General features: G+C 48.2%; 1 protein-coding gene across 3 annotated transcripts in view; it reads left to right on the top strand.

Moving 5' to 3' along the window:
• The window catches only part of TET3 (tet methylcytosine dioxygenase 3), a 119,963-nt gene that overhangs the window by 12,252 nt on the left and 81,791 nt on the right, over positions 1–25,920 (top strand). For 2 of the 3 annotated variants that reach the window (XM_050754367.1, XM_050754365.1), the window contains one exon: positions 5,475–5,531. In XM_050754367.1, the coding sequence (XP_050610324.1) occupies positions 5,475–5,531 (57 nt within the window). Of the gene's footprint in view, positions 1–5,052; positions 5,163–5,474; positions 5,532–25,920 lie in introns of those variants that run through there. The other variant, XM_050754368.1, reaches the window with a different exon arrangement.

Raw genomic sequence — 25,920 nt, 5'->3', positions numbered from 1 at the left:
CAGTTTCCCGAGGCAGGACATCATCTGCTTTGACCTACAGACAGGCAGGTGGCCCTCCTGGCCCCATTCAGCAAACCTTGGCTGGGACTAGCTGTTCGCCGGGTGCCGCACTGAGTCTGAGCGGTAAGTAAAGGGAGGCACGTTAACTCTGTCTGTCCTTAATGATCTTGCCATCTGGGGAAGGAGACAAGCATGGAAACAAATAATTACAGTACATTCTGATAGGGCTAAAAGGGAGGGATGCCTCGAGGGCAGAGACTGGCCTTAGTCACCTTTGGGCCCATAGAGCCCAGCCAGGAAGGGAAGGGACATGTCTTGAGAGTATAGTGACATGTGAAGGATGAGGAGGAGAAGGTCTTCCAGGAGGGGGAAGCACCTCCCTGATCTTGCAGTGTGTAGAGATGCTACCTGATGCTGGCGGCAGGGGTGTGGAAGGATGAGGACAGATTGCTGGGTACCGCCTGAGGATCCTAGAGGTGGAAGGTTAGATGCTTTGTGTTAATTCCTCTTGAAAGTCTTCTGCTAGGGCTATACCCAGGTTTCTAGCTCAGCATTCATGCCCCACCTTCTCAACAGCGCCATACAGTCGCTTGTTATCTGCTTAGGTCCTAGAACATTTGGTGGTTCAAGGCTGTTGAATTTGGGGCGAGGAGACCGTGACGAGGTTCACAGACTATAAGACCTTTTCACAAGCATCTTGAAGGGCATGTAGGGTATAGGCAGAGTGTCACCTACTACCTGTCAGTCTGGGAGGCCCTGGATGCATGCTGTTTGCTGGTAGGAAGCACGAAGATGGAGTTGTTGGCTGGCTCCGACTTGTTTCCCTTGAGTGTTGCTGGGTGCCTTGGTTCAGTCTGGTTCTGCTGCATCTCCAAGGAGAGGAGCATCTTTTCTTCTGTTGCTGCTGCTCCTCCTCCTCCTCAGCCTCCTCCTCCCTGTGATTGTCGTTGACACAGACTTCCGCTGCCAAAGCTAATTGTGAGGCCTGATCAGTGAATGAAGGCAAAGGCAGTTCCCATGACAACCGCAAAGAGTTTCAAATATAGGGGATGATGTGTGTGTGATGGGCGGCAATTACTTGGGTGGAAATTGATGCGTGGACACCGGGGACTTCAAACATAGGCTCTGAAGGTGGAGGGGGTGTTGGGTTTTTTTTGGCAGGATCCTTTGTGTGATGGAGAGAAAAGGAGGTCACAGACTTCCCTCATAGTCAATTCCAAGTGCCTTCAGTGTGTGGAACGTAGGCATAGCCCTGCAGGGGCTTTGGAGAGGCACAGCTCCAGTCATTCTGGTTGGGGATGCAGGACACACAGAGAGACAAATAACCGTACCAGGGGTGAGATAAGAAATGTTAGAAGTGCTGTTGGTTGGCAGAAGACTGGTGTAATCAGAGAAGGCTTCCTGGAGGAAGCAGGGCTTAAACTGAGCTTTGAAGTAAAGCCCTGTGAAGAGTGACCTCATTCAGGACACAGCCATGGTGAGAGAGGATGAGAAGCCTGTCTCTCTCTACCCTCTACCAGCTCTAGAAGAGGTAGGTGGATATGAAAATCATAGAGCAACACAGAGCAGCCTTGGCTGTGCTGCTGCAAGTGAAGGGGTGGCAAGAACCCTGTGCATTCATTTTCTGGCTGTGTGATCTTGGGCAAGGTATTTAGCCTCTCTGTATCCCAATTCTTCATCAGTTAAATGGGCACAAATATTTCCTGTCTCATTGGTTTGTTTAGAGAGTTAAGTAAGATGTACAGCATATCATGCTGTAGGTATGGGGCCTGACGTGGGGTTGGTGCTTGGTTGATTTCTTGTAAATCCCCCCAAGAATGTGTCTGGTCATGTCTGTGTTCCGTGGTCTTTGAATATCTGTGTGGAATCCAGCCTGTGGGTATCCATGTTCCTGAGGGTCTCAGTGTTAGGACATTTTGTGTGTCCTGGAAGCAAGTAAATCCATTCACCTCTCCAGTGGGGAGGGCTGTGGCCCCATTCCTCCTGCTGGGAGCACAGTAGGGTCTGGGGGTTGTGATGGAAAGTGCGGAGGGGAGGGACCCTTGGCCCCCATGCAGAGGGGTTCTAAGTACCTGTGAGTGGTGACTGTGAAGTGCAAAATTTAGAAAAGGGGGCAGATAGAGATGGGAGGAGGATCAAGAGGGGAGTGGAGAGCATACCGGCTGGAGGCAGAGTAGCCCTGGCATGCACCTCTGTGACTCCCTTGAGCCCAGGCATTCCACGAGCCTCAGAAGAGGGAATGAGGCCAGGGTGAGATGGGGTCGGGAGCAGGTGGACTGCCTGGGGGACTATGGGCTCCTCTTCTGGGCTGCTTCTCTGGTGTAGCTGAGGGCTGCTGGAGGGCAGGGTGGGGACCTGTGTTTGGGGTAGGACTGAATTACACAGGGAAGTGAGTGGAGCCAGGAGTTGGGGTGGGAGCTGGGCTCTGTGGCTCCTTCAGGCTGCTGAGGAAGATAGGTGCTGGTTGAGCAAGTCTGGGAGTAGATCACAGTTCAGTTCTGGCAGGTCCTGCCCTACCAGGACAGCGGGTGTCCCTCAGAACCTTGAGGATCTCAGGGAGAAGACTGACCAGGAGAGGGGCCTCCACATCTCAGTGCCCAGCCCCCTGCCTCTCCACCCTCCTTGTGTAGAAACTTGGCTCAGCACATTCCAGCTCTGTGCAGAGCCTAGGAAAGTAGGGAAGACAGGGCCCCCGCCCACGTGGGAGGACTGCCGTGTAAATAAATAACTACGCTTCATTGTGACGGGTGCCCTGGAAGAAGCAGTACACTGCTCTGTCAGGACCTGGGAGGAGCGGATGATGCTCATGGGAGCTTGGCGATCTGAGAAACTGGCAGGGGGAGGCAATGTTTAAACTAAGTCTTGTACCACATTAGCTTGCCAGGTCGGGGGAGGTGGAGAGGGATCCAGGCAGAAAGAGCAGCACCGGGAAGTCTCTGAGGCATGAAAACATTGCTAGATCCATAGCTTAAAGGGAAGTGATTGGTTCAAGTGACCTCGGTCTTCTTTGTATCTCCCTGGGGTTGGCAGAGGCGGACAGAACTTAGAGAATTGGAAGGAGAAGGACCTAGATTTGAATTCCAGCCCACCACTCACCAGCTGTGTTGACAGGCAAGTAAGTTAACGTCGTGAAGTCCTTCTGTTGCCCTGTTAGAGATGAGGTTGTATGTGGAGTAAGTCAAATGAGGATGATCCTACAACATGGTTGGCACAGGGCCTGGCATGTAGCAGGGGCTTGATAAACTGTGGCAGCCGCTGCAGCAATCCTACTAGTTGTTACTGTCCAAGCAGTGTTTGTCTCTCCTATCCAGCAGCAGACTGTATGGGGGGTAGGTGTGAGGGCAGGAGTTTTGGGGACCAGGATAAAGGAGGGACTCCATTTGGCCTGGTCATTGTCAAAGTTGAGGGGCACAGAAACCCATTGTTCCACCTGACCCGTGCTCAGGACACTGTTCCTTGCTATGCTTTGCCACCTGCCTCCCTCCCTGCCCTGGGAGGAGCCCAGGAGGGCTACCCTTTGTTTATAGGGGGAGGCAGATGTGGGCCCTGATGCCTCCTGGAGTCTCCTCACTGGAGGCCAGCTTTCCTGTCTCTCCAAAGGCAGCTCATCCTGTTCTGAGTACCCGCTTTGGGCCCCTGGGGAGGGGACAGCAATTAGGCATCTGTGGTGTAGTGGGTAGGAGAGCGAATCACTGGGTCAGGGGATCTCAAACATCCTAACTCATCCTGTGAGTCACTTCTCCCTGGCCTCAGCTTATTCATCTGTGAGAATGAGAAGGAGCACCCAGTGAGCTCTTCCAGAAATTGATTCACCTGCAGTGAATCCTCACAACTGGATGAGGTAGCTGCTATTTCTAGTTTGGTTTTGTAAGATGAGCAAAGAGAGTCTATGAGAGGTAAGTTACAACTAGCTAGTGATGGAGCCTGGAGTTTGTGGGTACCGAAGTGTGTGGAAGTCACTTCCTGGGAGGTAGAAGCTCTGGGGTGTTCAGCTACAGGGAGGGACTGGGTAGGGAATGATGTGCCCCGGGTGGCCCAGGAAGTAAATCCAGGAGCGGATTGCAGGGCCCAACTCTCCCTTCTCTGTTCTTTCTCATCCTGCCTTCCTTTCAGTCTCCTGATGCAGCTTTCAAAGGCTGAGTCTGGAAACTGGAAGGCCAGAGCTCTTGGGGTCTCGGCTACCTCCCCTCCTCTGCCTTTCCCAGAGATGGGAAGCCCTGAGGTCTGGGGACCCTTGGGATCTTGGGGGTTACCTCCTGTAGCCTCTCCAAGAGTGGAGAACCCATTGTGGGTTGTTGGTGGGGAGGCTGTCTTGGATGGGTATGTTCTGGCGGGGCTGGGGGGTGATCCTAGAGTGAGGTGTGGGTGTTTGTGTGTGGGGGGGAGGGCAGGGTTGACACAGGAGGTGTGGGCTCCGAGGAGCCTGTTTTCTGAGGTGGGCGCTGGAGCAGGGAGGAGCAGAGAGCTGCATAGCTTTTAAGAGTATGGTCTTCAGAACTGACAGACCTGGCTCAGAGTCCCGGCTCTACTGTTTCCTGGCTGCGTCACCTTGGGTAAGTTGTTTCACTTATTTTATCTCCTCATCTGCAGAATGGAGTAAAGGTTCGTGCTGCCTGGACTTTTTCTTCTTTTTTGAGGAAGAAGGGGCTCTTGCACCTCATGCCCTTGTGACAGGGTCCGGTGCCGTCCTAGCTTCTGCCAGGATGATGCTGGGGTTAGATAGTGGCTAAGCGGGAATCCCCCCAGCGTCTGCTCCGCTCCGCCTGGAGGCGCAGTCTGTCATCTTTGATCCTGGAGGCGCAGAGGATGCCTTCTGGGTATTACCTTCAGGGTCCCCGCGGGAGGAGGCCGGGGGTGCCCTGGGATGCCCCAGCCTGCCGGGGAGCGGCACGGCGGGCCTGGGAAGCAGCCAGCGCGGCTCAGCAGCACCCTCAGAGGCGCCCCCGCCTCCCGGCTGGGCAGGTCCGCCGGGCGGGGGCAGGGCCGGCCGCGGGGATTGGCTAGCGAGCGCGCCGCCCCCTCGCACACCAGCCCGGCGGCGGGGAGGGGAGCGCAGCCGGCAGCTGGCCGCCGCCTCCTCTGCAGTGCCTCCCTCCGCGCGCTCCCTCCGGCGGGGATAATGGGAGGCCCGCCGGCGGATGCACCAGAGGAGGCCGGCCGAGGTAGAGCGCGCGGGGCCGGGGATGGCCGGGCGGACGCGGGCCGGGGGTCACCGTCCTCTCGGATCTTAGGGGTGGGGGTTCTCAGAGGAGAAATGAAAACAAAAACACTGGAAGGCGGAGGAGCCCGTCTGCTGTGACCCGGACGGCAGCTGGAGGCAGGAAGATGGTCCCCGATAGCCTTTCTTTCCCAGGCTGCATCCCCTCCCGTTCGCCTCCTTCCCCTCCGGCCGGGCTTGGGGGGCTGTAACAGGAGGACTTTGCTGCCTTCCCGGTACCCGCCTGGCTCAGACGTTCCTCTGGCTTCTTTTGCAGGTGGAAATAAAGGCTGGTGAAGGAGCCGGGCCGTGGGGACAAGGAGCGGCTGTCAAGGTACCTTGTGTGTGTGCGTGCGTGTGTGTGCGTGTGTGTGGTGGCGGTGAAGTGTTTGACCGGATTGGATAAAAATAAAGGGTCTCCTCTGGTGATCCCTTAATCTCCCACTGTGTGTGTAGCAGCAGCTGAGGGGGAGGGGCGGCGGGGGTGTGGGCGGCCAATGAATTCTCAGGCCTGTGTGGGTTTTGTTTGGATTCTTTTTGCTTTCTCAGCTGGATGGTTTTGGGTGCAGTTGGGGTTTGGTTTGTTGAACTGTTTTTTTTGTTTTGTTTTGTTTTTTTTTAAGACATGCAACCCACTCCCCACCCCTGCCTCTGGAAATCTCTCGAGAATGTCCCTAGCACTGTTGGTTTGCATCCAATCTGCAGAAATCCCGGGGGGGGGGGAGTGTGCGGGGGGGGGGCGTAAGAGGGAGGGAGAATTGCGCTCCTGAGTCTGAAGCTGATAGGGTGTCATTAGTCATGCTGCTGTCACCATGGAGATGGCTGGAGAGGAGAGGAGGTGGTGGGGGTGAGGATATTTTGGGTAGGGTGGGGGCTGATGCAACATCATGACTGAGAATCCGGCGGGCGTCTGCTGTTACTCTGTGTGACTTAGTGTCTAGGGGACTGGGAAGAGAGTGTTCCCAGGTGCGTGGGAAGCACAGAAGGGGGCACTGAGCTTCTCCTTGTGGTTGTCTGGCGGGGGTGGGGAGCTGGGGTATTTGGGGCAGGGGAGGGGAGAGTCCATTGGAGTATCAGCCATTACTAGGAAATCACAGATATTCCTCCCAGGTTGGCATGGATCCTATCAGTAGGTTTCCTTGAGCTTGTCCCCCTTTTCAGGGCTAGGGAGCCACCGTGAGTTTGGGATTACTCAGCAGTATCCTCTGCTGGCCCAGGGCGGAGAAAACAGATTGGGAGGTGGCTCTGTGTGGCTGCCTTTCAAGTCCAAGAGCAGAGAGGCTGGAAGGGAGCATGGGGCAGGTGGGCAGGGTCAGGGCTTATGGGACTCTTCCTAGCGGAGAGGAAGCGTGTTCCTGCCCCTGCCTCAGCCCACCTACCCCCTCAGCCGCAGGAGTCTTCAGGGAGCTGGGGATCTTGGTTGCTTGGGTAGCAGGTGGGTGAGCTGTGAGTGTCCCCAGATGCCCTTAGTTTTCTCCCTGGAAATTCTCTTCCCGCCCCCTGGGAAAGCTGTGGGAAGCTCCATGGAGGTGCTGGAAGTGGCATCCTGCCACCTCACTGACTGGATAGGGATCCTGGTAGGGAGGGGCTCTGCTTCCCACGTGGGGGATAGGGGCTTCTGGGCAAGGCTGCAGGGTGTATCAGGAGGGCCTGGATAGTTCTCTGGCTTTGTCCCAAGGAACTTGAGGCAAGGAAGTGCTTGGGGAAAGGTGTGAATTTTGCTTCTAGAGCAGCTTCTGGGAAGGAGAAGAGCCAGGGGGCATCGGTTCCCCTGTCTAGTGGGTGTGCTTTGGTGAGACTGGGAGTAGTGGATGATCACCTGGGATGAGGTGGTGGGAGGTCCGGAGGTGACAGAGGGCAGTTGATATGGGTGATACTGTGGGTGGGGAGGAGAGAGCTGAGCTCACCTCAAGCTGGCTCTCACTACACACTCTTTTCTACACTCTTCTCCGGAGCAGAACCCCCAGGTTCCACCTCTGCTTCCTCCCCTTGCCTCCTGCTGCTGCCTGAAGGAGTTGTAATCACCTCATGTGCTGTTGGAGGGGTGTGGGCACAGAGATCATAGAGTAGACCTGCTCTGTCTCCCAGCCTGGGGAAAGCAGGCCAAGGGGATGAGGACAGATGGACTCAGGGAGGGGGCAGGCCCCTCCCTCCTCTGTATCTCCAGCCTTGTCAGCCTAGAGCTTCCCGCTTTGCTGGGAGAAAGGACGGGCTGGCAGGTTTGTTTACTCCCGAAAGCACCCCCTTCCGCTGTAGTGATGGCTCTCACTGGCAGACCCGCTTCTCTTCAGCTCTTTCCAAGTGTGTTCTCCGTGTCTCCCTGCCTGCTGGCCCCAGATGGAGGCTGGTTTTCCGCAGTCCTGCTGGAAGCTCCCAGCCTAATACCCCAGCCCTTAGTGTTGTGGACGTGTGGCAAGGGCTACTTGAAAATCCAGAGGAAGCCTTCCTAACAAGTCTTCCTCCTTCCCCCTTCTCAGAGTAGGGCCTGAGCCAGCTGAGTTCTTAAAACTCTGAGGTTGTATCTCTGCTTGTTTTTATTGTTCAGTTGTCTGAGAATCATATGCAGCTCAGGCACTGCCAACAAACACTGAGGTCTGAGTCTTCTGTCCCTGGTGCTACCTCCACACATAGAGTTTCCCTGGGTGGCCAGTTGGCTGCAGTGTCCCATATACCCAGGGTGAGGCAGTTTTGCCAGAGGCGCTCCCATTTTCAGGTCGTGGTGTAAGATGGATATGTCTGATAGGTGAGCTCATCTTGGTCTGGTGTGAGATCAGACCAAGACTCTGGGACACAGGACAAAGGGGGTGTCACCAGCTATATATTCCCACGAGATGGGTGCTGGTTGAGGAAGCTCCGTGGGAGAATGGTATCTAGTAGCCAGTGGGAATAGACACGTATACTGTGTGCTAAGTCCTGCCAGGGTTTCAAGAATACCTACGATGTGTGTATGAGTCCACATAGTGCCTAGCATAGGCACAGAGTTGAGCTTGGTAAATGCAAGTTTTGTTGTTTGGTGCATTACGTGTCTACCCATGATATCTCAAGGAACATGCTATAGCAGACACTGTTGCTGCCACCTCCTCGTTGGCAGCCTGGAGAGGAGTGAGTGTCCAGTGCCGAGAACACCGGGCTGCCCTGCTTTCAAGGCTCCCACACGGCTCCCACACTCTGCCCCATGGGAACCCTTGACTGGCTGAGGATGTCTGGAAACTATTTTGGGATTGTGCCCAGGATCTCTGCCTTCTGTCTCTCCTTTTGACCACTGCAAAAAGTTCCCTGTTCTTAAGGACCTGTGATCCTTTACTTTCTATACACTGTGGGTCCTTCCCATTAGTTTTTTCTTGCCTGCTCTTCCTACTTCCAGCTACTTCTCTCTCGGGTGTGTTTATAAGCAGCAGCCAGCTTGGGGAGATATGGAAGCAGGTGAGCATGTCAAGCTAGAGAAGCGAAGGAACTAAGCAAGAGATTTCCACAGTTGAATTTGAGGATGGAGAGGAAGAGGGGGCTTTCCCCATCCTTGATAAGAACTGAAGTTAGAGTCCAGAGCTCAGCTCCATCTCCCTTGGTGACCCTCACCCTTTTTGAATGTCATGGGAGAGGGAGAGAGCCTTGTATGATATACACATGAGTGAGCTGAAGGGAGAGCCTTCCTGTCCACAGTGGTGCAGGGGCCCTGGAGCTGCCCTCAGGGACCACCGTGAGGACGACTACAGCCTTTTTGCTGGGCCTGGTGAGGAGGGGCCTGGGCACTGGCTCCCTCCAGCTGCAGGTGGAGGTTTCTGCTAGAAATGGGCTTTGTGGTCTTGCCAAGTCCCCTCCCATACCCCAGAGGCTGCAGCAAATGGTTTGGCTGGATGGGGGTGGGGGCAGGGAGTATGGGAGGGACTATGGTTTGGCTCAGTTTTTGGGTCTCCCAATCCTCTTAAGTCCTCTTTTCTACCCTTGACCTCTTGGGCTTTCGGCCTCATTTCCTCTCACACCCGGGCATCTGGCAGTTAGCTGAGGACTCCCCCTTGTTCTCAGTGTCTCTATAGCTTCGGAGAAGGAGCTAGATTAGGAAGCCTTTAGGCAAATAGGAGGCAAGGAAAGCTTGGAGGATTAAAATCTGTAGATTATTGTACTCTCTAGGACTATTATCCCCATCCCTATCTATTTTCTCCCGCTTTCTTCTTACCTTTGTCTTTCAACATCCACCAAACATTTATCATTTTCTAGGTACAGCATTAGGTCCTGAAAAATAAGAGAAATCATTATTATTTGATCTCGTGAAACTATTGGAAGAGACATTGACTGAACTATTACCTAAAATTATAACTCTTGAGTGGAAAAGCCAGCACTGGCAGCTTTTGTGTTTTATATATTGAATGCTTTTGACTTAAGCATTGTGTTTGGGGCTGTGAACTTGCACATGGCAGACAGAATCCTCACCCCAGATGCACCCAGCACTTTACATTTGCTTTCTCTCTGGCTCAGAAAACCTCAAGGGACTTTGAAGGAAGATTCAACATGCCAAGTTTGTTTTCAATAAGTCAGTGTTTCCGGGATCTAGCAATGACAGAGGAGGGCAGTGGGGTCAGAAATGGACTAGCTGGGAAGGGAGCTTAGTTTTGAAAGGCACATGTTGGTGTTAGATGTTTCGGATTTGAGATTCTGAAAGCTGGATGGAAATACTGTGCCTGAGCAATCTACCATGAAGCTGAAATTGCCTTTGACTCATTTAGAGTGTGGGTCCCACAGCCCTTACTGCTTCAGGGACTTCAGTGAGGTCCACCGACTGAGAGGAGGAGGGTGAGAAGTGTGGTTGTTAGTTTCCTTTCACCCTGTTTTCTATGCTACTCCTACTCTTGGGTTCTGTCATTAGCCATGGGGAGAAGGTCACTTACTGCCTTTGGACTTCAGCTTTCTGGGTAAAGTAAGGGGGTTGCTTTCCAAAGTTAAGTTTTTCTCAGACTAAATCTGGGGAAGGACCACTTTTTGTGTTTGTGTTTTTGTTTTTTTCAGTGTTCCCAAAAGATTGCAAAACCAAAACATGGTCCCACTTACTTTGTACAGCGAGTTTGCAGCTGCTGCACGTGTGGCCCAGCACCATCCAAAGTGGTCTGTGAGACATTCAGTGAGGCAAGCCAAGTTATCATGCCCTTGGATGTCGTGATAACTTTAAATTGCTATAAAGGTTCCTAAAGGCTTCCTCTTGGTTGCTGTATTTATGTTGTGGTGGATTGGTGTTAAGCAGTTTACGGGCCATATCCTGAATAGCACTGCTTTTGAACTTTTTTCTGGGAGAGCATAGGGTCTCTGTTTTGATGCCTCCCCACCCCTTCTGGATATGAGTTTTCCACTCTTCTCTACTCTCCATCTTGGGGACAAAGCTTCCGCTTGAAAGAGTAGAGATCTTTTTGTCCCAGAAGTTCTCTGAGTACCCCAAAAGATTTACTTGCATCTCAGCTTTTGTAGATAAGGATGGCTCCTGCCTTCTCTTTCACTTCTGCAAGTCTGGGAGCTGATGGAGGCCCCTCAGAGCCCTTGGAGCCCCTGAAATGGCAGGACTGTGTATGTGTGAATTGTATGCCTTGGAAGAAGAGAACAGTTGGGGAGGAGGCCAAGTCTCTTGTAGATGCTGGTGTGGACTTGGACTCTGCAGAGACTAAAGCTCCATTGCCACAGGCAGGGGGGCACCTTGAATTTTGAGCTTTTTCCATGCCGTGGCTCTTAATAACCTAGAGATATACCCTTTTTCCTCTGGGGGTTGATTGCAAATTCTACCCTGATTTCTATAAATACAGACATCTTAATATTTCTGACAGTATGAGTTTGACCATCTTCCCCCTACTTTCTCTTGCTGAGGATCTATGGCCTTTTTATTTGAGATGCTAAAGATCAGACAAAAAGTAAAAATGACTACCTTTCTTCTATTCTGGCTGCCTTAGCTAGAGGAGAGTAGGAAGGGAGGGGTAGGGGGGAGGTAACAGTATCTTGCCACAGAAATATTCCTTAAGAGGCAAGCATTCCAAGGATAGGAAGATTAGGGTCTAAAGAAATCCTGGTTACCTCTGTGGCCTGGAACTCTTACGCCCTTGGTGCTTAAGTAATTGGATTTCTCAACCCCGCCTCCAGGCATTTTTCCCCATGTAATCCTAACCTCATGGGCTTTGCAAAGGAAACAAAGGCATTGAAAGGGTTTGCAACTTGTCCCTGACACTGAGCTCCTGAGCTGTGAGCCCTGCCGACTGAATTTTCCTCCTTTGCCTCCTCTGCAGCATCCACCATCTCTCTCAAAATCCTTGGCCCCAGGAGTCTGTTTTTCTAGCCTGCAGGCCTTGGTTCCTAGCCCTGCTAAGCAGATGGAATTTACAGAAGGAGCCATTTCCTGCCAGTCCACCTTCCTGTACCTCAGGGAGGTTCCATCTCTGACTCCTGCTGGCCACTCTGCAGATGGGGAAGAGCCAGGGGAGACTGGTAACTCCTGTAGGAGGCAGAGAGAGGCCCTGGAAGGGATTCTGAGCTTAGAACCCTGCCTGGATCCAAAGACCAACTTTCTCTGATGCATGTTCTCCCTTGAGTGTGACCCTTTGGCCAAGTCATTCCTCTGATGGCTTGAATAGGTTCAGACTGGGGTACAGAGGGCTGTCTCTACTGTATCCGGTCCTGCTGACCCAGAGAAAGGAGACTGTGCCTTCACCACATGGATCATTGTTGCCTTACACCCTAGTTCTAGGGCAGGAATACAGAAATGGGTTTTCAGGGGAGCCCTGGAGGTGGTGTCCGAGAGATGTCCACCATGTTTTTCCTGGCACTGCGGATCTGTCTGCTGCTGTCTTCTCCATCCTAGGACACTCTTCATGGCTTCAGTCCATCCCTAGTCCTGCCCCTTGTGCTTTGATCTCAGCTCTAAGACCTAGACTGAGCAGAGAGGGCCTCTAAGGACATGCTTTGTGAAGCATGTGCCCAGGGCTCTATGTCAATCATCCAGGGAATGTGTAAGATGCCTGGGTAGCTGTCTGATAGAGTCAAACCCATGGGCTCCTGCTGCATAGTTAGGTAGAATGGGCTCAAGATGAGGGTGGCATAGGAGCCTCAGGTATGAGGGCTGGAAGCTCTGGGCAGGTGGGCCATGTGGCATCCCCCTCTTCACTAGCCCTGCCACTTGTCCCTGAGTCAGGTGCTACCTGACGGTTGAGCTGTATGGGGACCTTGGCCCTGTGGCCTTTCCTCCCACTGTTATTTCTGCTTGGTTTCCTGTTTTCCAGCTGCGGGTTCCCAGAGGCGTCATTTGGACCCTGGGTAGTAGTTAGGGCTGAGCTCTGGGGTTGTGTGGTTGGAGTGGCGTGTGTCTTAGGGCTGTACTGGCAAGTGGGCCAAAGCAGTCTGAACACCCTGGCTAGGAGCCAGAAGCTGGGGCTCCGTGTCCAACCCGGGAAGCCTGGGAAGCTCCTCCCCGTCACCTTCCGGATTCTGCCGCCTCCATGTGGGGGGCATTGCTCCCTGCTGGGTCTTTGCCTGAGGTCTGGGGAAGCCGGATGTGGAGGAGGACCTGGGTGGGTGCCAGAGTACTTCATCCCTAAACTCACCTCACGTAACTGCGCCCACCCCCACGGCCACCACTGGGACAGGCAGGGCTATGCTTCAACTTGCCAAGAGTGTTTCCAGGGGCCGGTCCCTCTGGTTCAACGAGTTTGGTGGTTCTCAACACCAACTGCATATTAGAATCATCTGAGGAGATTTCAGAAAAGAAACTATCAATGCCTAGGCCCCAGCCCCCGAGAGTCTGCTGTTATTGGGAGTCTGCTGTTATTGGTCCCAAGTGGAACCTGAGCCGCAGCATTTTTCAGAGCTCCCCAGGTAATTCGAATGTGCAGTCAGATTTGAGAGCAGCTGCCGTTATCTAGTTTGGGTCTCCCTGTCTCTCCCATATCCCTGGGTTGCCCCAGAAATTTTTTCTCATTTGTTGATACTTTTAATGATAATCAATACAGAGTTTGCGAAAGTGAAGACCGACATGTCAGACAAAATACTGGATTCAGTGTTCTGTTCCATGAGACTGTTCCATGAGTTCATAGTTATTAAAACCAGAACTTAAGCGGGAAACTATAGCAAATGATAGAAACTGAATTTTCTCCTCAGTTTTTAATTTTTACAAACTTTTAAGGCCAGGTGTGATGGCTTATGTCTGTAATCCCAGCACTTTGGGAGGCTGAGGCGGCCGGATCACGAGGTCAGGAGTGGAAAACCAGCCTGGCCAACATGGAGAAACCCCATCTCTACTAAAAATTAGCTGAGCGCGGTGGTAGGTGCCTGTAATCCCAGCTACTCAGGAGACTGAGGCGGGAGAATCGCTTGAACCCGGGAGGCGGAGGTTGCAGTGAGCCAAGATCGCGCCATTGCACTCCAGCCTGGGCGACAGAGAGAGACTCCGTCTCCAAAAAAAAAACAAAACCAAACAAACAAAAAACACTTTAAAAATTGAAGTATAGTATACACACAGAAAGGCACATACTGTGTACAGTTTGGTGAATTTTCAGAGTAAATGCCTGTGTAATCAGCACCTGGATCAAGAAGCAAGTACCCTCGCCCCATTCCCATTGCCCAGAATTACTATGGCATTTGGACAAAGGTCAGGCCAGGCCATAGTACAGTAGTACGTGCTGGCTTTGGGCCTGGAGGGCTTCAGCTTGGCCTCCACTGGAATACCTTTAAATACTTTTCACACCTATGTGGGTGCTCCTGAAACTGAGTGGGTTCTCCCTGTGATAGAGCACAGGGTAGTGGCACCCTTCTAGCCCCTCCCCAGTGTCACTGTCTCCCTTACCACCTTTAGTTTCTTTTCTACCTGGGCCTTAGGTGTCCCAGTCCCCTATCTTCGGTGAATCAAAAAATCCATATCCTTTTTTTGGCCTCGTATTCTCTTTTTTGATTATGTAAGTAATACATAATCTTTGGAAAAATTGGAAAATAGAAATAGGGCTGGGTGTGGTGGCTCATGCCATAATCCCAGCACTTTGGGAGGCCAAAGTGAGAGGATCACTTGAGGTCAGGAGTTTGAGATCAGCCTGGGTGACATAGCGAGACCCTCGTCTCTGCCAAAAGGAAAACAATAAAATAGGGAGCAAAAGGGAGGACTTTGCCCATAATTTCACAGTCCAGTTAGTCATTTTTTTTTGTTTTTGTTTTTTTGTGAGACAGGGTCTGGCCCTGCCACCCAGGCTGGAGTGCAGTGGCTCCATCTCGGCTCACTGCAGCCTCCACTTCCCAGGCTCAAGCCATCCTCCTGCCTCGCCTCCTGAGTAGCTAGGACTATAGGCACATGCCACCAGGCCCAGTTAATTTTTGTATTTTTGGTAGAGACAGGGTTTTACCATGTTGCCCAGGCTGGTCTCGAACTCCTGAGCTCAAGGGATCCACCCTCCTTGACCTCCCAAAGTGTTAGGATTATAGGCATGAGCCACTTCCTCGGGCCCCATTAGTCATTGTTAACCGGAATATCTCTCCAGACTTTATTCTATGCATATTATATATCTGTTTAGTATTCTTTATAGAAATGGAGTCTTGCTGCATCGCAGCACACTCTCCTCTATGTAATAACTAGCAGTCATTTATTGAGCATTTACCATGTGTGGGGCAGGCACACGGGGGTAAAGTTTTCATAGTTCTCTCTTAGTTTTCAGGACAGCTCTGAGGCAGGTGGTAGTAGCCCCACCTTTCAGAAAGGAAACTGAGATTCAGGCCAGGAGCTTGACCGGAGGTTGATGTTTCTCAAGGGATGAAGCTGGAATCCAAGCCAGGGATATTTGACTTTAGAGCTGATGCTTGTGTCTGTAGACTGCTGCCTCCCTCCTAGGACCATCTTTGCATGTTGAATTCATTTACTAAATATGTATTGAGTAGAGGACATCTTTTTCCTTAGTATTTTTTCCTTTCCACTTGAATGCCAATGACTCTCGTGTTTCACGTTTAAGTGTGGGTATTGCTGATTGTTTGAGGTCTTCTGGTTGTTGGTTTGAATTCTTCTATATCATGTTGAAGAAATGGTTTCATTACATTTTATTAAGAAGTTTTTTTCCAATTAGTAGTGGATGTTTGCTTTTGTCACGTCTGTTTAGCATGGTTCGAAGATCAAATGGTATTTCTCCTATTGAATTTTCTTTGCATTCTTTGAATATACTATACGTGGTAATGGGATTTTTTATTTTTTATTTTTTATTTTTTGAGACGGAGTCTTGCTCTGTCGCCAGGCTGGAGTTCAATGGCATGATCTTGGCTCACTGCAACCTCTGACTCCCTGATTCAGGGGTTTCTCTCACCTCAGCCTCCCGAGTAGCTGGGACTACAGGCGCCCGCCACCACGCCCGGCTAATGTTTTGTATTTTTAGTAGAGATGGGGTTTCACCATGTTGGTCAGGATGGTCTCGATCTCCTGATCTTGTGATCTGCCCACCTCGGCCTCCCAAAGTGCTGGAATTACAGGCGTAAGCCACCGCGCCTGACCTCATGGGGTTTTTTTTTTAACATGCTATTTGATTTCATTTATTAACAGAAGTTTTGCATCTATATTTATGGATCAGATTGACCTGTAATTTTCCTTTTGTGTTTTTGTTTTCAGATGTTAGTATTAGAATAATAGTAACTTCATATAATGAACCGTGAAGGCTTTTTTTCTTTATTCTTTGGTATAATTTATTTATTTATTTATTTATTTTTTTTTTTTTTTTTTTTTTTTTTTTTGAGACGGAGTCTCGCTCTGTCGCCCAGGCTGGAGTGCAGTGGCCGGATCTCAGCTCACTGCAAGCTCCGCCTCCCGGGTTCACGCCATTCTCCTTTCTCAGCCTCCCGAGTAGCTGGGACTACAGGCGCCCGCCACCTCGCCCGGCTAGTTTTTTGTATTTTTTAGTAGAGGCGGGGTTTCACCGTGTTAGCCAGGATGGTCTCGATCTCCTGACCTCGTGATCCACCCGTCTCGGCCTCCCAAAGTGCTGGGATTACAGGCTTGAGCCACCACCACCCGGCCTATTCTTTGGTATAATTTAAATAGTATTGCTTAAATAATAATTCCATTATTTTTATTGGGGCCGGGCGCGGTGGCTCACGCCTGTAATCCCAGCACTTTGGGAGGCTGAGTTGGGTGGATCACGAGGTCAGGAGATTGAGATCATCCTGGCTAACACGGTGAAACCCCATCTCTACTAAAAATACACAAAAAATTAGCTGGGCGTGGTGGTGGCGCCTGTATTCCCAGCTACTTGGGAGGCTGGGGCAGGAGAATGGCCTGAACTCAGGAGGTGGAGCTTGCAGTAAGCCGAGATCGTGCCACTGCACTCCAGCCTGGGTGACAGAGCGAGACTCCATCTCAAAAAAAAAAAATAATTCCATTCTTTTTTGAGGGATGGGTGTTTGCAGCTTTCTGATCTCCCCTCTACTCCCCATAACTAATGTTATCAAATGTTTACTTTGAATTTTCCATGAAAGAGATCCTTTTCAAATTTATTAGCATGCTGTGTCTACAGTTACTGCTTTTCACTTCCCTCAGTAGCTGTGATTTTTTTTTTAACTTTCTTTATTTCTAATATTGTATATTTTTTCTTTTTCTTCCGTAGCTTTGCTGGAGTTTTATGTAATTTAAAAGCATACAGACCTGTCAGTTGTGCTGTTTTCTAAAGTATTAATTTCTACTGTAGTCTTATATGAATTGTCATCTTTTCCTTAGGTTTATTTGGTGTGTCCTTTTTTTGGATTCTCAGTTGGATCCTTAGCACATTTTTTCTATTTTTTTCTTCTTTGATAGCAAATACATTTAAAATATGACTTTCTCTAAGTTCCACTGTGGTGTGATTCTCTTGGTTTTGATATTTTATGTCTGGAGTTCTTGGAGAAGTTTCGATGGTATACCCAGCATGAGAATTCCGAGCCCTGATTTAGCCTAAACACCCTTCCTCACAGTAAGGGCCCTGAGGAGAGTCCCTGCACATGGCTTGGTGGCACAGCTAGGCAGTGCGGCACTTGGTGACTCCCTTGGGCTTTGTCTCTAAACCCCCAAGTAGGAACCCTAGTAATAGCTTACCAGCTTAGCCACCAGGACCTGTGGAATTTTTTTTTTCTGTTTTTTTTTTTTTTTTTTTTTTTTTTTTTACCCTAAGCAAAATCAGTTTGAATTTATTGCCTAGGATGAGAGCATGTCCTAGGCCCAAATGGAAGTTTTGGTAGTATTTAGAAAAGCCTCATACATTAGCACCAGAAGAAATGAAGCTATAGTGGTCGGTGAGAGAAGAAAAACTGAGACTTTGACCCAGCGTTGATGGCCTTGCTGAGCTGGTCTAGGCTGCAGGCTAAAGCCTTGCTCCCTGCATCTTTCGTGACTCTCTAGGAAATATGGTCCAATTGGGATCCTTTAGTCCATGAAGAGTGTCCCAGGATGGAGAGAGCAGAAGAGAAAGCCACAGTGCCAGGAAAAATATGGTGGACATCTCTTAGACACCACCTCTTGGGCTGCACTGAAAACCCATTTCTGGATTCCTCCCTTAGAGCGCAGAGTATAGGGTAACACTGATCGTGTGGTAAAGGCACAGTCTCCCCTCTCTGGGTCCAGCAGGGCCTGGTGCAGTAGGGACAGCCCTCTGTGTCCCAGTCTGAACCTGTTGAAGCCATCAGAGGAATGACTTGGCCCAAGGGAGAAGGTGCAGTGCCTTGGGGGAAGATATTCTTACCCTTTGTCCTAACTCCTTGGAGAGTCATGATGGTTAGGAGAAGGGGGATGGGCAGGGAGAGGAAGAAAGGATGGACTTTTGAGTTCAACCTAGAAACCAATGGTAGTGGGTTGTTTCTTTCCAAAATGGAGAAAGTTTTGAATTTTAAATAAGAATAATATATGCCCGTTTAAATAAATCAATGTAAAAGTATATAATTAGAAACTGAGAATCCCTATTTCTTCTCCACCCCAGTAAAATCACTATTAACAATTTATATATATCTTTCCAGACTTAAAAATGAGTACATGAACTTACTGCCTTCCTGCAGTAATGTGTTTGTACCATACTTATTTTTGAGTAGTCTTTTATTTTCTCATAAATATGTTAAAGACATCTTTCCATGTCAGTGTATCTGTCTTCGCCTTTTACATGACTATTGAATATTTCATTTTATGTCTGTATTATAATTTAACTTGCTTCTTATTGATGGACATTTACAGTTCTAATTTTTTTGCAATTATGAATGATGAGATTATCAATATATTTGTATATAGATTTTTTTGGTTACTTAAGTGTTTGTATAGAACAAAATCATACAAATGAAATTTTAATTGACATTACTAGGTTACCCTCCCCAAAGGTAATTTGATAATATCTATCAAATTTACCTTCCCACCAACACTGAGTGAGGAATTATCAGTCCTCAATTTTGCCATTTGGCTGGGTAAAATATCTCATTTTAATATCTTCTATTAGTAAAGTTGAGAATGTTTTAAAATGTTAGCCATTTTGCATTTATTCTGTATATTACCTGTGTCCATTACCTATTACATCCATATTACTCTTAGATTGTCCTTTTATTGATCCACAAAAGTTCTTAATGTATTATCAGTATATTAAGATACATTATCAATATTAACTTATTTAAAAAAAAATTCAGGCTGAGTGTGGTGGCTCACACTTGTAGTCCCAGTGCTTTGGCAGGCCAAGGCAGGAGAATTGCTTGAGGCCGAGAGTTCAAGACCAGTGGGGGCAACATAGTGAGACCCCATCTCTACAAAAAATGAACTTGCTTGAGCCCAGGAGTTGGACACTACAGTAAGCTATGATCAGGCAACTGCACTCCAGCCTGGGCTACAGAGCAAGATGCTGTCTCTTAAAAAAAAAAAAAAAAAAAAAAAAAAAATTCAGTGAACTGTTACTAACTCATGTATGCCAGGCACTGTGCTGTTAGGTAGGGATAAAGAAAAAAGAGTGACATGATTCTTACATGCATTATGATAAACATTATCCAGAAATGTAGGCCAGGCCCAGTGGCTTTCACAAATCTGTAATCCTAGCACTTTGGGAGGCTGAGGCAGGAGGATCACTTGAGGTCAGTAGTTGGAGACCAGCCTGGCCAACATGGTGAAACTCTGTCTCTACTAAAAATACAAAAATTAGCCAGGCATGGTGGTGCATGCCTGTAGTTCCAGCTACTTGGGAGGCTGAGGCAGGAGAATTGCTTGAGCCTGGGAGGCAGAGGTTTGCAGTGATCTGAGATGGTGCCACTGCACTTCTACCTGGAGAACAGAGTAAGACTCTGTCTCAAAAACAAACAAACAAAAAAAGAAAACCCAAAAACCCAATAAAAATGTATAGGTTCTCCTGTCTTTTTTTTTTTTTCTTTTACTATTTAATTGACACATAATTATACATATTTGTGGCGTACAGTATGATATTTCAATGCAAGTATACAGTGTATCATCATTAAATCAGGGTAATGAGAATATCCATCACCTCAAACATTTATTAATATTATTTTTTGTGTGTGTTGAAAATATTCAAAATTTATTCTTCTAGCTATTTGAAAATATATAATAAACCAAGACCAGTGGCACACTCCTATAATCCCAGCTACTTGGGAAGCTGAGGCAGCAGAATTGCTTGAGGCCGGAAGTTCAAGACCAGCCTATGCAACAAAGCGAGACCCCTCTCTCTATAGCAAAAAATGTGAAATTAGCCCTGTACAACCTTGTGTGCCTGTAGTCCCAGCTACTTGGGAGGCTGATGTAGCAGAATTGCTTGAGCCTAGGAGTTTGAGGCTGTAGTGAGCTATGTTCACACCACTGCACTCCACTCCACACAGATACAACCAAACAATAAATTGTGAATTATAGTTACCCTATAGTGTTATAGAACACCAGAACTTAGTCCTGCTATCTGGCTGTACTGTTTAATGTGTTAACCAACCTTTGGGTATTTCCCCTGCACCCCTACCCTCCCCAACCTCTAATAACCACTGTTCTTCTCTCTGCTTCTGTGAGGTCAACTTTTTTAGCTTCCACATTTGAGTGAGAACGTGTGGTATTTAATCTTTCTGTCCCTGGCTTATTTCACTTAACATATCCTCCAAGTTCATCCATGTTGCCACAAATGACTATATATATATATATTTTAATCACTAACTAGTATTCCATTGTGTGCATGTACCATGTGTTCTTTATCCATTGACTGATACTTTGGTCGATTCCATATCTTGGACATTATCAGTACTGCCACAATAAATACGGGAGTGCAGATATCTCTTTGACACACCTATTTCAATTCTTTTGGACATACACCCAGAAGTGAGATTGCTAGATCATACGGTAGTTCTAGTTTTAGTTTTTTGAGAAACCTCCATACTGTTTTCCACAATGGCTGTACTAATTTACATTCCCACCAACAGTCCGTAAGAGTTCCCCTTTCTCCACTTCCTCGCCAGTATTTATTTTTTGTCTTTTTCTTTTTTTTTTTGAGACGGAGTCTCGCTCTGTGGCCCAGACTGGAGTGCAGTGGCGCAATCTCAGCTCACTGCAAGCTCCGCCTCCCGGGTTCATGCCATTCTCCTGCCTCAGTCTCCCGAGTAGCTGGAACTACAGGCGCCCGCCACCACGCCCGGCTAATTTTTTGCATTTTTAGTAGAGACCGGGTTTCACTGTGTTAGCCAGGATGGTCTCCATCTCCTGACCTCGTGATCCACCCGCCTCAGCCTCCCAAAGTGCTGGAATTACAGGCGTGAGCACCGCACCCAGCCTATTTTTTGTCTTTTTCTTAACAGCCATTCTAACTGGGTTGAGATGATACCTCTTCTTTTTTTTTTTTTTTTTGATTGAGACAGAGTTTCACTCTTGTCGCCCAGGCTGGAGTGCAATGGCATGATCTTGACTCATTGCAACTTCTGCCTCCCAGGTTCAAGCAATTCTTCTGCCTCAGCCTTCCAAGTAGCTGGGATTACAGGCATGCACCACCGTGCCCAACTAATTTTGTTTTTTAGTAGAGATGGGGCTTCTCCATGTTGGTCAGGCTGTTTTTGAACTCCCGACCTTAGGTGATCCACCCGCCTTGGCCTCTCAAAGTGCTGGGATTACAGATGTGAGCCACCGTGCCCAGCCTTCTTCTGGCATCTTAAGTGAGAAAACATAGTATAGCTTTCATCATTATGAGGGTTTTGATATTAACTTCTGTTATATTTTGGAAAAAATTTTGGCCTATTTGTCTTTCATTGTGTATATCATAAACATTTGATTTTTATACAACCAGAATTCATCAGTATTTTGGCTTGTTTTTACTTAAGTTTTATTTTAGATGTTCAGATTTCTAAGCTGAGATTTATTTTTGTATGTGATATAAGATAGGCATTGAACTTTTCCTAAATAGAAAGCCTATTACCCCCAGTCTATTTATTATTTGTAGCTTCGCTTGTGGTGTATGAATTCTACCTTAAGCATTTCATAAATACTCTTACAGTCATGGGTGTTTTAAGGCCTCTTTTCACCTCCATTGACTTATTTGTCTGATTCTGTGTATTTCATTGTTTTAATTACCATTTTTATATAATAGTTGGGTTTAAAACATACTTTTTCCTGCTTTTTTTTTTTTTTTTTTTTGCATTTCTTTCTCCAAATAAGCTTACAAACAACTTGCCATGTTCTGTGAAAAATACTGGGATTTTTCAATTGGAATCACATGAAACTTACAGGTTATTTGGGGGAGAATAGATAGCTTTACAGTGAATCTTCCTATCCAGAGAAAGGGAAGTCGACCTTTCCATTTATTCTAGTCTTTTTTGTGTGTTCATCACAGTTTTAAGGCCAGGTGTGGTGGCTCATGCTTCATAATGCCAGTGCTTTGGGAAGCTGAGGCGGGAAGACTGCCTGAAGCCTGGAGTTTGAGGTCAGCCTGAGTAACATAGTGAGACTCCCCACACCTCATCTCCACAAAAAATAAAACAAAATTAGCTGGGTGTGGTGGCGCATGCCTGTAGTCCCAGCTACTTGGGAGGCAGATGTGGGAGGATTGCTGTAGCCCGGGAGTTGGAGGCTACAGTGAGCTATGATCTGGCCACTGCACTCCAGTCTGGGCGACAGAACCAGACTCCGTCTCTAATAAAAAACAAACAAACAAAATAAATGAAATGTTTTAAGGTTTTCTTCTTACACATTTCTTCTGAAGTTTCTTCCTAGGTATGCTGTAGCTGCTGTTGTTGCTGTTGGGAATGGGATTATTTCTGTTATACTTTGTATCCCATCTTTGCCGGCATATTAGAAATGCAGCTGCTCTGTGCTGCCTCCTCTGACGCTTCTGCCCCTTTCTCCCTCGAGTCCTCATGGTACATTGTCTGTACCTCTGTGGCAATACTGTATGCCTGAGTGTGAGTTCCTAGTGGTGGGGTGCTCATCTCACTCCATTTCATGTCCCCAGTGCCTGGCACAAAGCCTAGCATGCAGTAAATCCTTTTAATAAATGCTGTGGCATCAGATTGATGAGAGAGACAGTGAGCTTCACCTCTTCAAAATGTGACAGCCTGGGCCAGTGTGAGGAGCAGAATCTCAAGCAGCCCTGGCTCCAAGCCTGCAGGCTGTGGTCGGGATAACAGATGGGGCACTGGCCTTGTCCCCACAGGAAAAAGGAGGTCCTGGGCCATTTTCCCACGTGCAGACATCAGGGAGGAGCCCTCTGAGCCTCTATCTCATTATTATCCTGAGACGCACAGCCCACTTGTCATTAACTCTCATTAGCACTAACTAGTTGGGAGAACTGCTTCCTTAGTGTCCAGTCATTTCAAGGTAGAACAAACAAACCTATCTGCAACTTCCCTTAGGGGATGAGGACTCATCAAGGCTGGAAGCAGAGCTTGTACAGACCATTGTGAAACTGGTTCACACTTATGTGCCCAGTCACCTTCTCTCATATAGTAGTGCCTTTCTTTCTTCTTCTACTGTTCTTCTCCAGAGTATATGCATCCCCCCAACCCAATATGTCCTACGTGAAGTTTATTCCTATCCATGTGCTAATCTTTACCATAGTGTTTGCGTTTGTTTTTCCCTTGAGACAGAGTCTCACTCTGTCACCAAACCTGGAGTGCAGTGGCATGATCTTAGCTCACTGCAATCTCTGCCTCTGGGTTCAAGTGATCCTCCCACCTCAGCCTCCCTAGTAGTTAGGACTACAGGTGCATACCACCACACCCAGCTATTCTTTGTATTATTTTTAGAGATGGGGTTTCACCATATTGCCCAGGCTGGTCTTGATTTCTGGGGCATAAGTAGTCTGCCCGCCTTGGCCTCCCAAAGTGTTGGGATTACAGGCGTGAGCCACAGTGCCCAGTCTTGGTGTTTGTATTTTATATGTAAGCTTTTGTTTGTAATTGGGGAATGGCAGGCACTATTCCTTGATGGAGCTGTCTGGGGCATGCCAATTTACTCTGTACCCTTGGCAGTGATTCCAGACCCTCAGATCCCCGCCCCCACTGGTCTCTGCTGCCCCTGGAGCTAGGATGGTGATGTCTACCTGCCTTGGAGGTAGACAGGAACAAGGGAACTCCCACCTCTTGTTCAAGGGCTTGAGGGCTATGCCCTTGGAGAGATGGGAATCCCTGCTGTTGTTAAGCTGGGGTCAGAATTTCTGCCTCTCAACCTGCATAAAAAGAAGGTGGGAGTGAGGACGTGAGCTGATTTCTAATCCCTCTGTAGCAGTTGTGCATCTGGTTCAGTGTGTCCCGGGGTTTCCCTGGGTTTTGCTTGACCGCAGTGGTGAGCTGTTACTCTTTTATCCCGTGGTCTGTGCTCACCTTCCTCTTCCCACTCACTCATCTGCCATGCTCAGGGTGGCAGAGGATGTAGAAATGCTTCTCTGGCTCCTCTGCTGGTTTGTTTTAATTCCCAGGAAACAGTGGAACCAAGAGGACACTCAAGAAATGCTGGATCGGGGAAAAGATCTGAAAGTATTGCTCTTTCTGCCCCCATCCCCTGCTGTTGGTTTCTTACTTCATCTCCCAGTGCCAACTTGGGGCCTGTGAGTCTCCCCAGCCAGGTAGCCCTGAGGTTCCCCAGGAGGCCCTAGCTGCATCCACAGCTGCATCTCTGCGAGCTCTGGAGGAGCTGCTTTCTCGGGGTGCTGAGTGGAGACTCTGACAGATGGACCTCCATGAGCCCTTGGAGCTGTTCCAGATGCCTCCTCCCAGAGCAGAGCGCATTCTGGCAGTGAGGCTGCGATGCAGGGCTGCCTAGGGCTTCAGCTCACCTGTTGGACAAAGTCCGTTTCTACACTGCCTCCTCTAGCCATGTTTTGGTGCCTCCTCTAGTCAGCACTGACCACTGACTAGCCAGGCCTGCATGTGCATATGGGAGGTGGAAAGAGACTACTGTCCCTGGTCAGCCTGTAAGAACCTCAGTTCACCTGGTTTCTGAACCAGCTGAGGCCTTCCCCTCATCTGCACTCACCCTCAACCCCATAGGGTTATGGGAAGGGGTTCTCAAAAGGTCGTTCAGGGGCCACCTGGGTCAGAATCCCTTCCATGGTCAGGCAGGGTTGATCTCTGGTGGGACCTGGGAATCTGCATCCGTAACCAGCTTCCTACAGGTGATTCCCATGCCCACTGGAGTTAGAGAACTGCTGGCCTGTGGACTAATGTAACAAAAGAGGCTGCCTGTTTGGGGCTTCCAGTACTTGATCAGGACTGAAAAGACATGCCTTTAAATGCCATGATGGTTTGTGAAAAGGCCAGGTGCTATGCAAACACTTGTGAAAACACAGGAAGACATTTCAGATATGATCAAACTCTAGGAAATAGTTAAAACTGTTTTTGCCATTGTCTATTACAAAGAATAAAAACTCACTGTAGAAAAATCAGAAAGTTCAGATAAGCAGATAGAGAAAAATAAAAAAGTCCATAATTTTTCTACTCAGAGAGGACTCCTGTTACTATTTCAGTCTTTCTAGGGCACCTTTTTTTTTTTTCATTTTAAATATCTTTGGTCTTTTCCCTCCGTGATTATCAAAATAATACATGTTTATTATAAAATGGTTTCTTTTCTGATTGGTATAAAAATGAGTGCAAAATGTTAGAGTTGCAAATCTTCCCTTGCTATGTTTAGTTGTGATCTTTTTTTCTTTGTGAATATATTTTTATTTCCTTTATTTTTTTGTGTATGCTTTTTTTGTGAATGGTAAGACAGCTTCATATATTAGTGGTATTAACACTTTATCATGCTTTGGCAAGTGTTGCACATTTCTTTTAACATATGTTTGGGGTTGTTTTTTTGTTGTTGTTTGTTTTTTGAGATGGAGTTTCACTCTGTTGCCCAGGCTGGCGGGGTTTTTTTTTTTTTTTTTTTTTTTTTAAATTTTGCCAAACTTTTTTTTTTTTTTTTTTACATGCTTGTGTGATCAAATCTAGCTCTAGTAGTTTATTACTATTATTTTTTCTTTTGGTTGTGCCAGACAGAACACAGAACAGGCACTGCTTTTGCAAATTAAGAGGAATTGAGGGGCAATGAGGCAGGTATAGGCCAGACCAGTGCTTCTCCACTTGATCGTCTTCATCTAGATTACCTGGGAGTCTTACTACAATGCATTTTCAAATTCAGTGGGTCTGGGGTGAGGCCTGAGAGTCTGTGTTTTTTTGTTTTTGTTTTTTGTTTTTTTTTTTGAGATAAGAGTCTTGCTCTGTCACCTAGGCTGGAGTGCAGTGGTATGATCTTGGCTCACTGCAACCTCCACCTCCCAAGTTCAAGAGATTCT

Source organism: Macaca thibetana, chromosome 13, assembly GCF_024542745.1.
Source record: "Macaca thibetana thibetana isolate TM-01 chromosome 13, ASM2454274v1, whole genome shotgun sequence".
Classification (NCBI taxonomy): Eukaryota; Metazoa; Chordata; class Mammalia; order Primates; family Cercopithecidae; genus Macaca; species Macaca thibetana.
The sequence above is the reverse complement of the archived record's forward strand: the minus strand, read 5'-3'. Positions and strand labels throughout refer to the sequence as shown.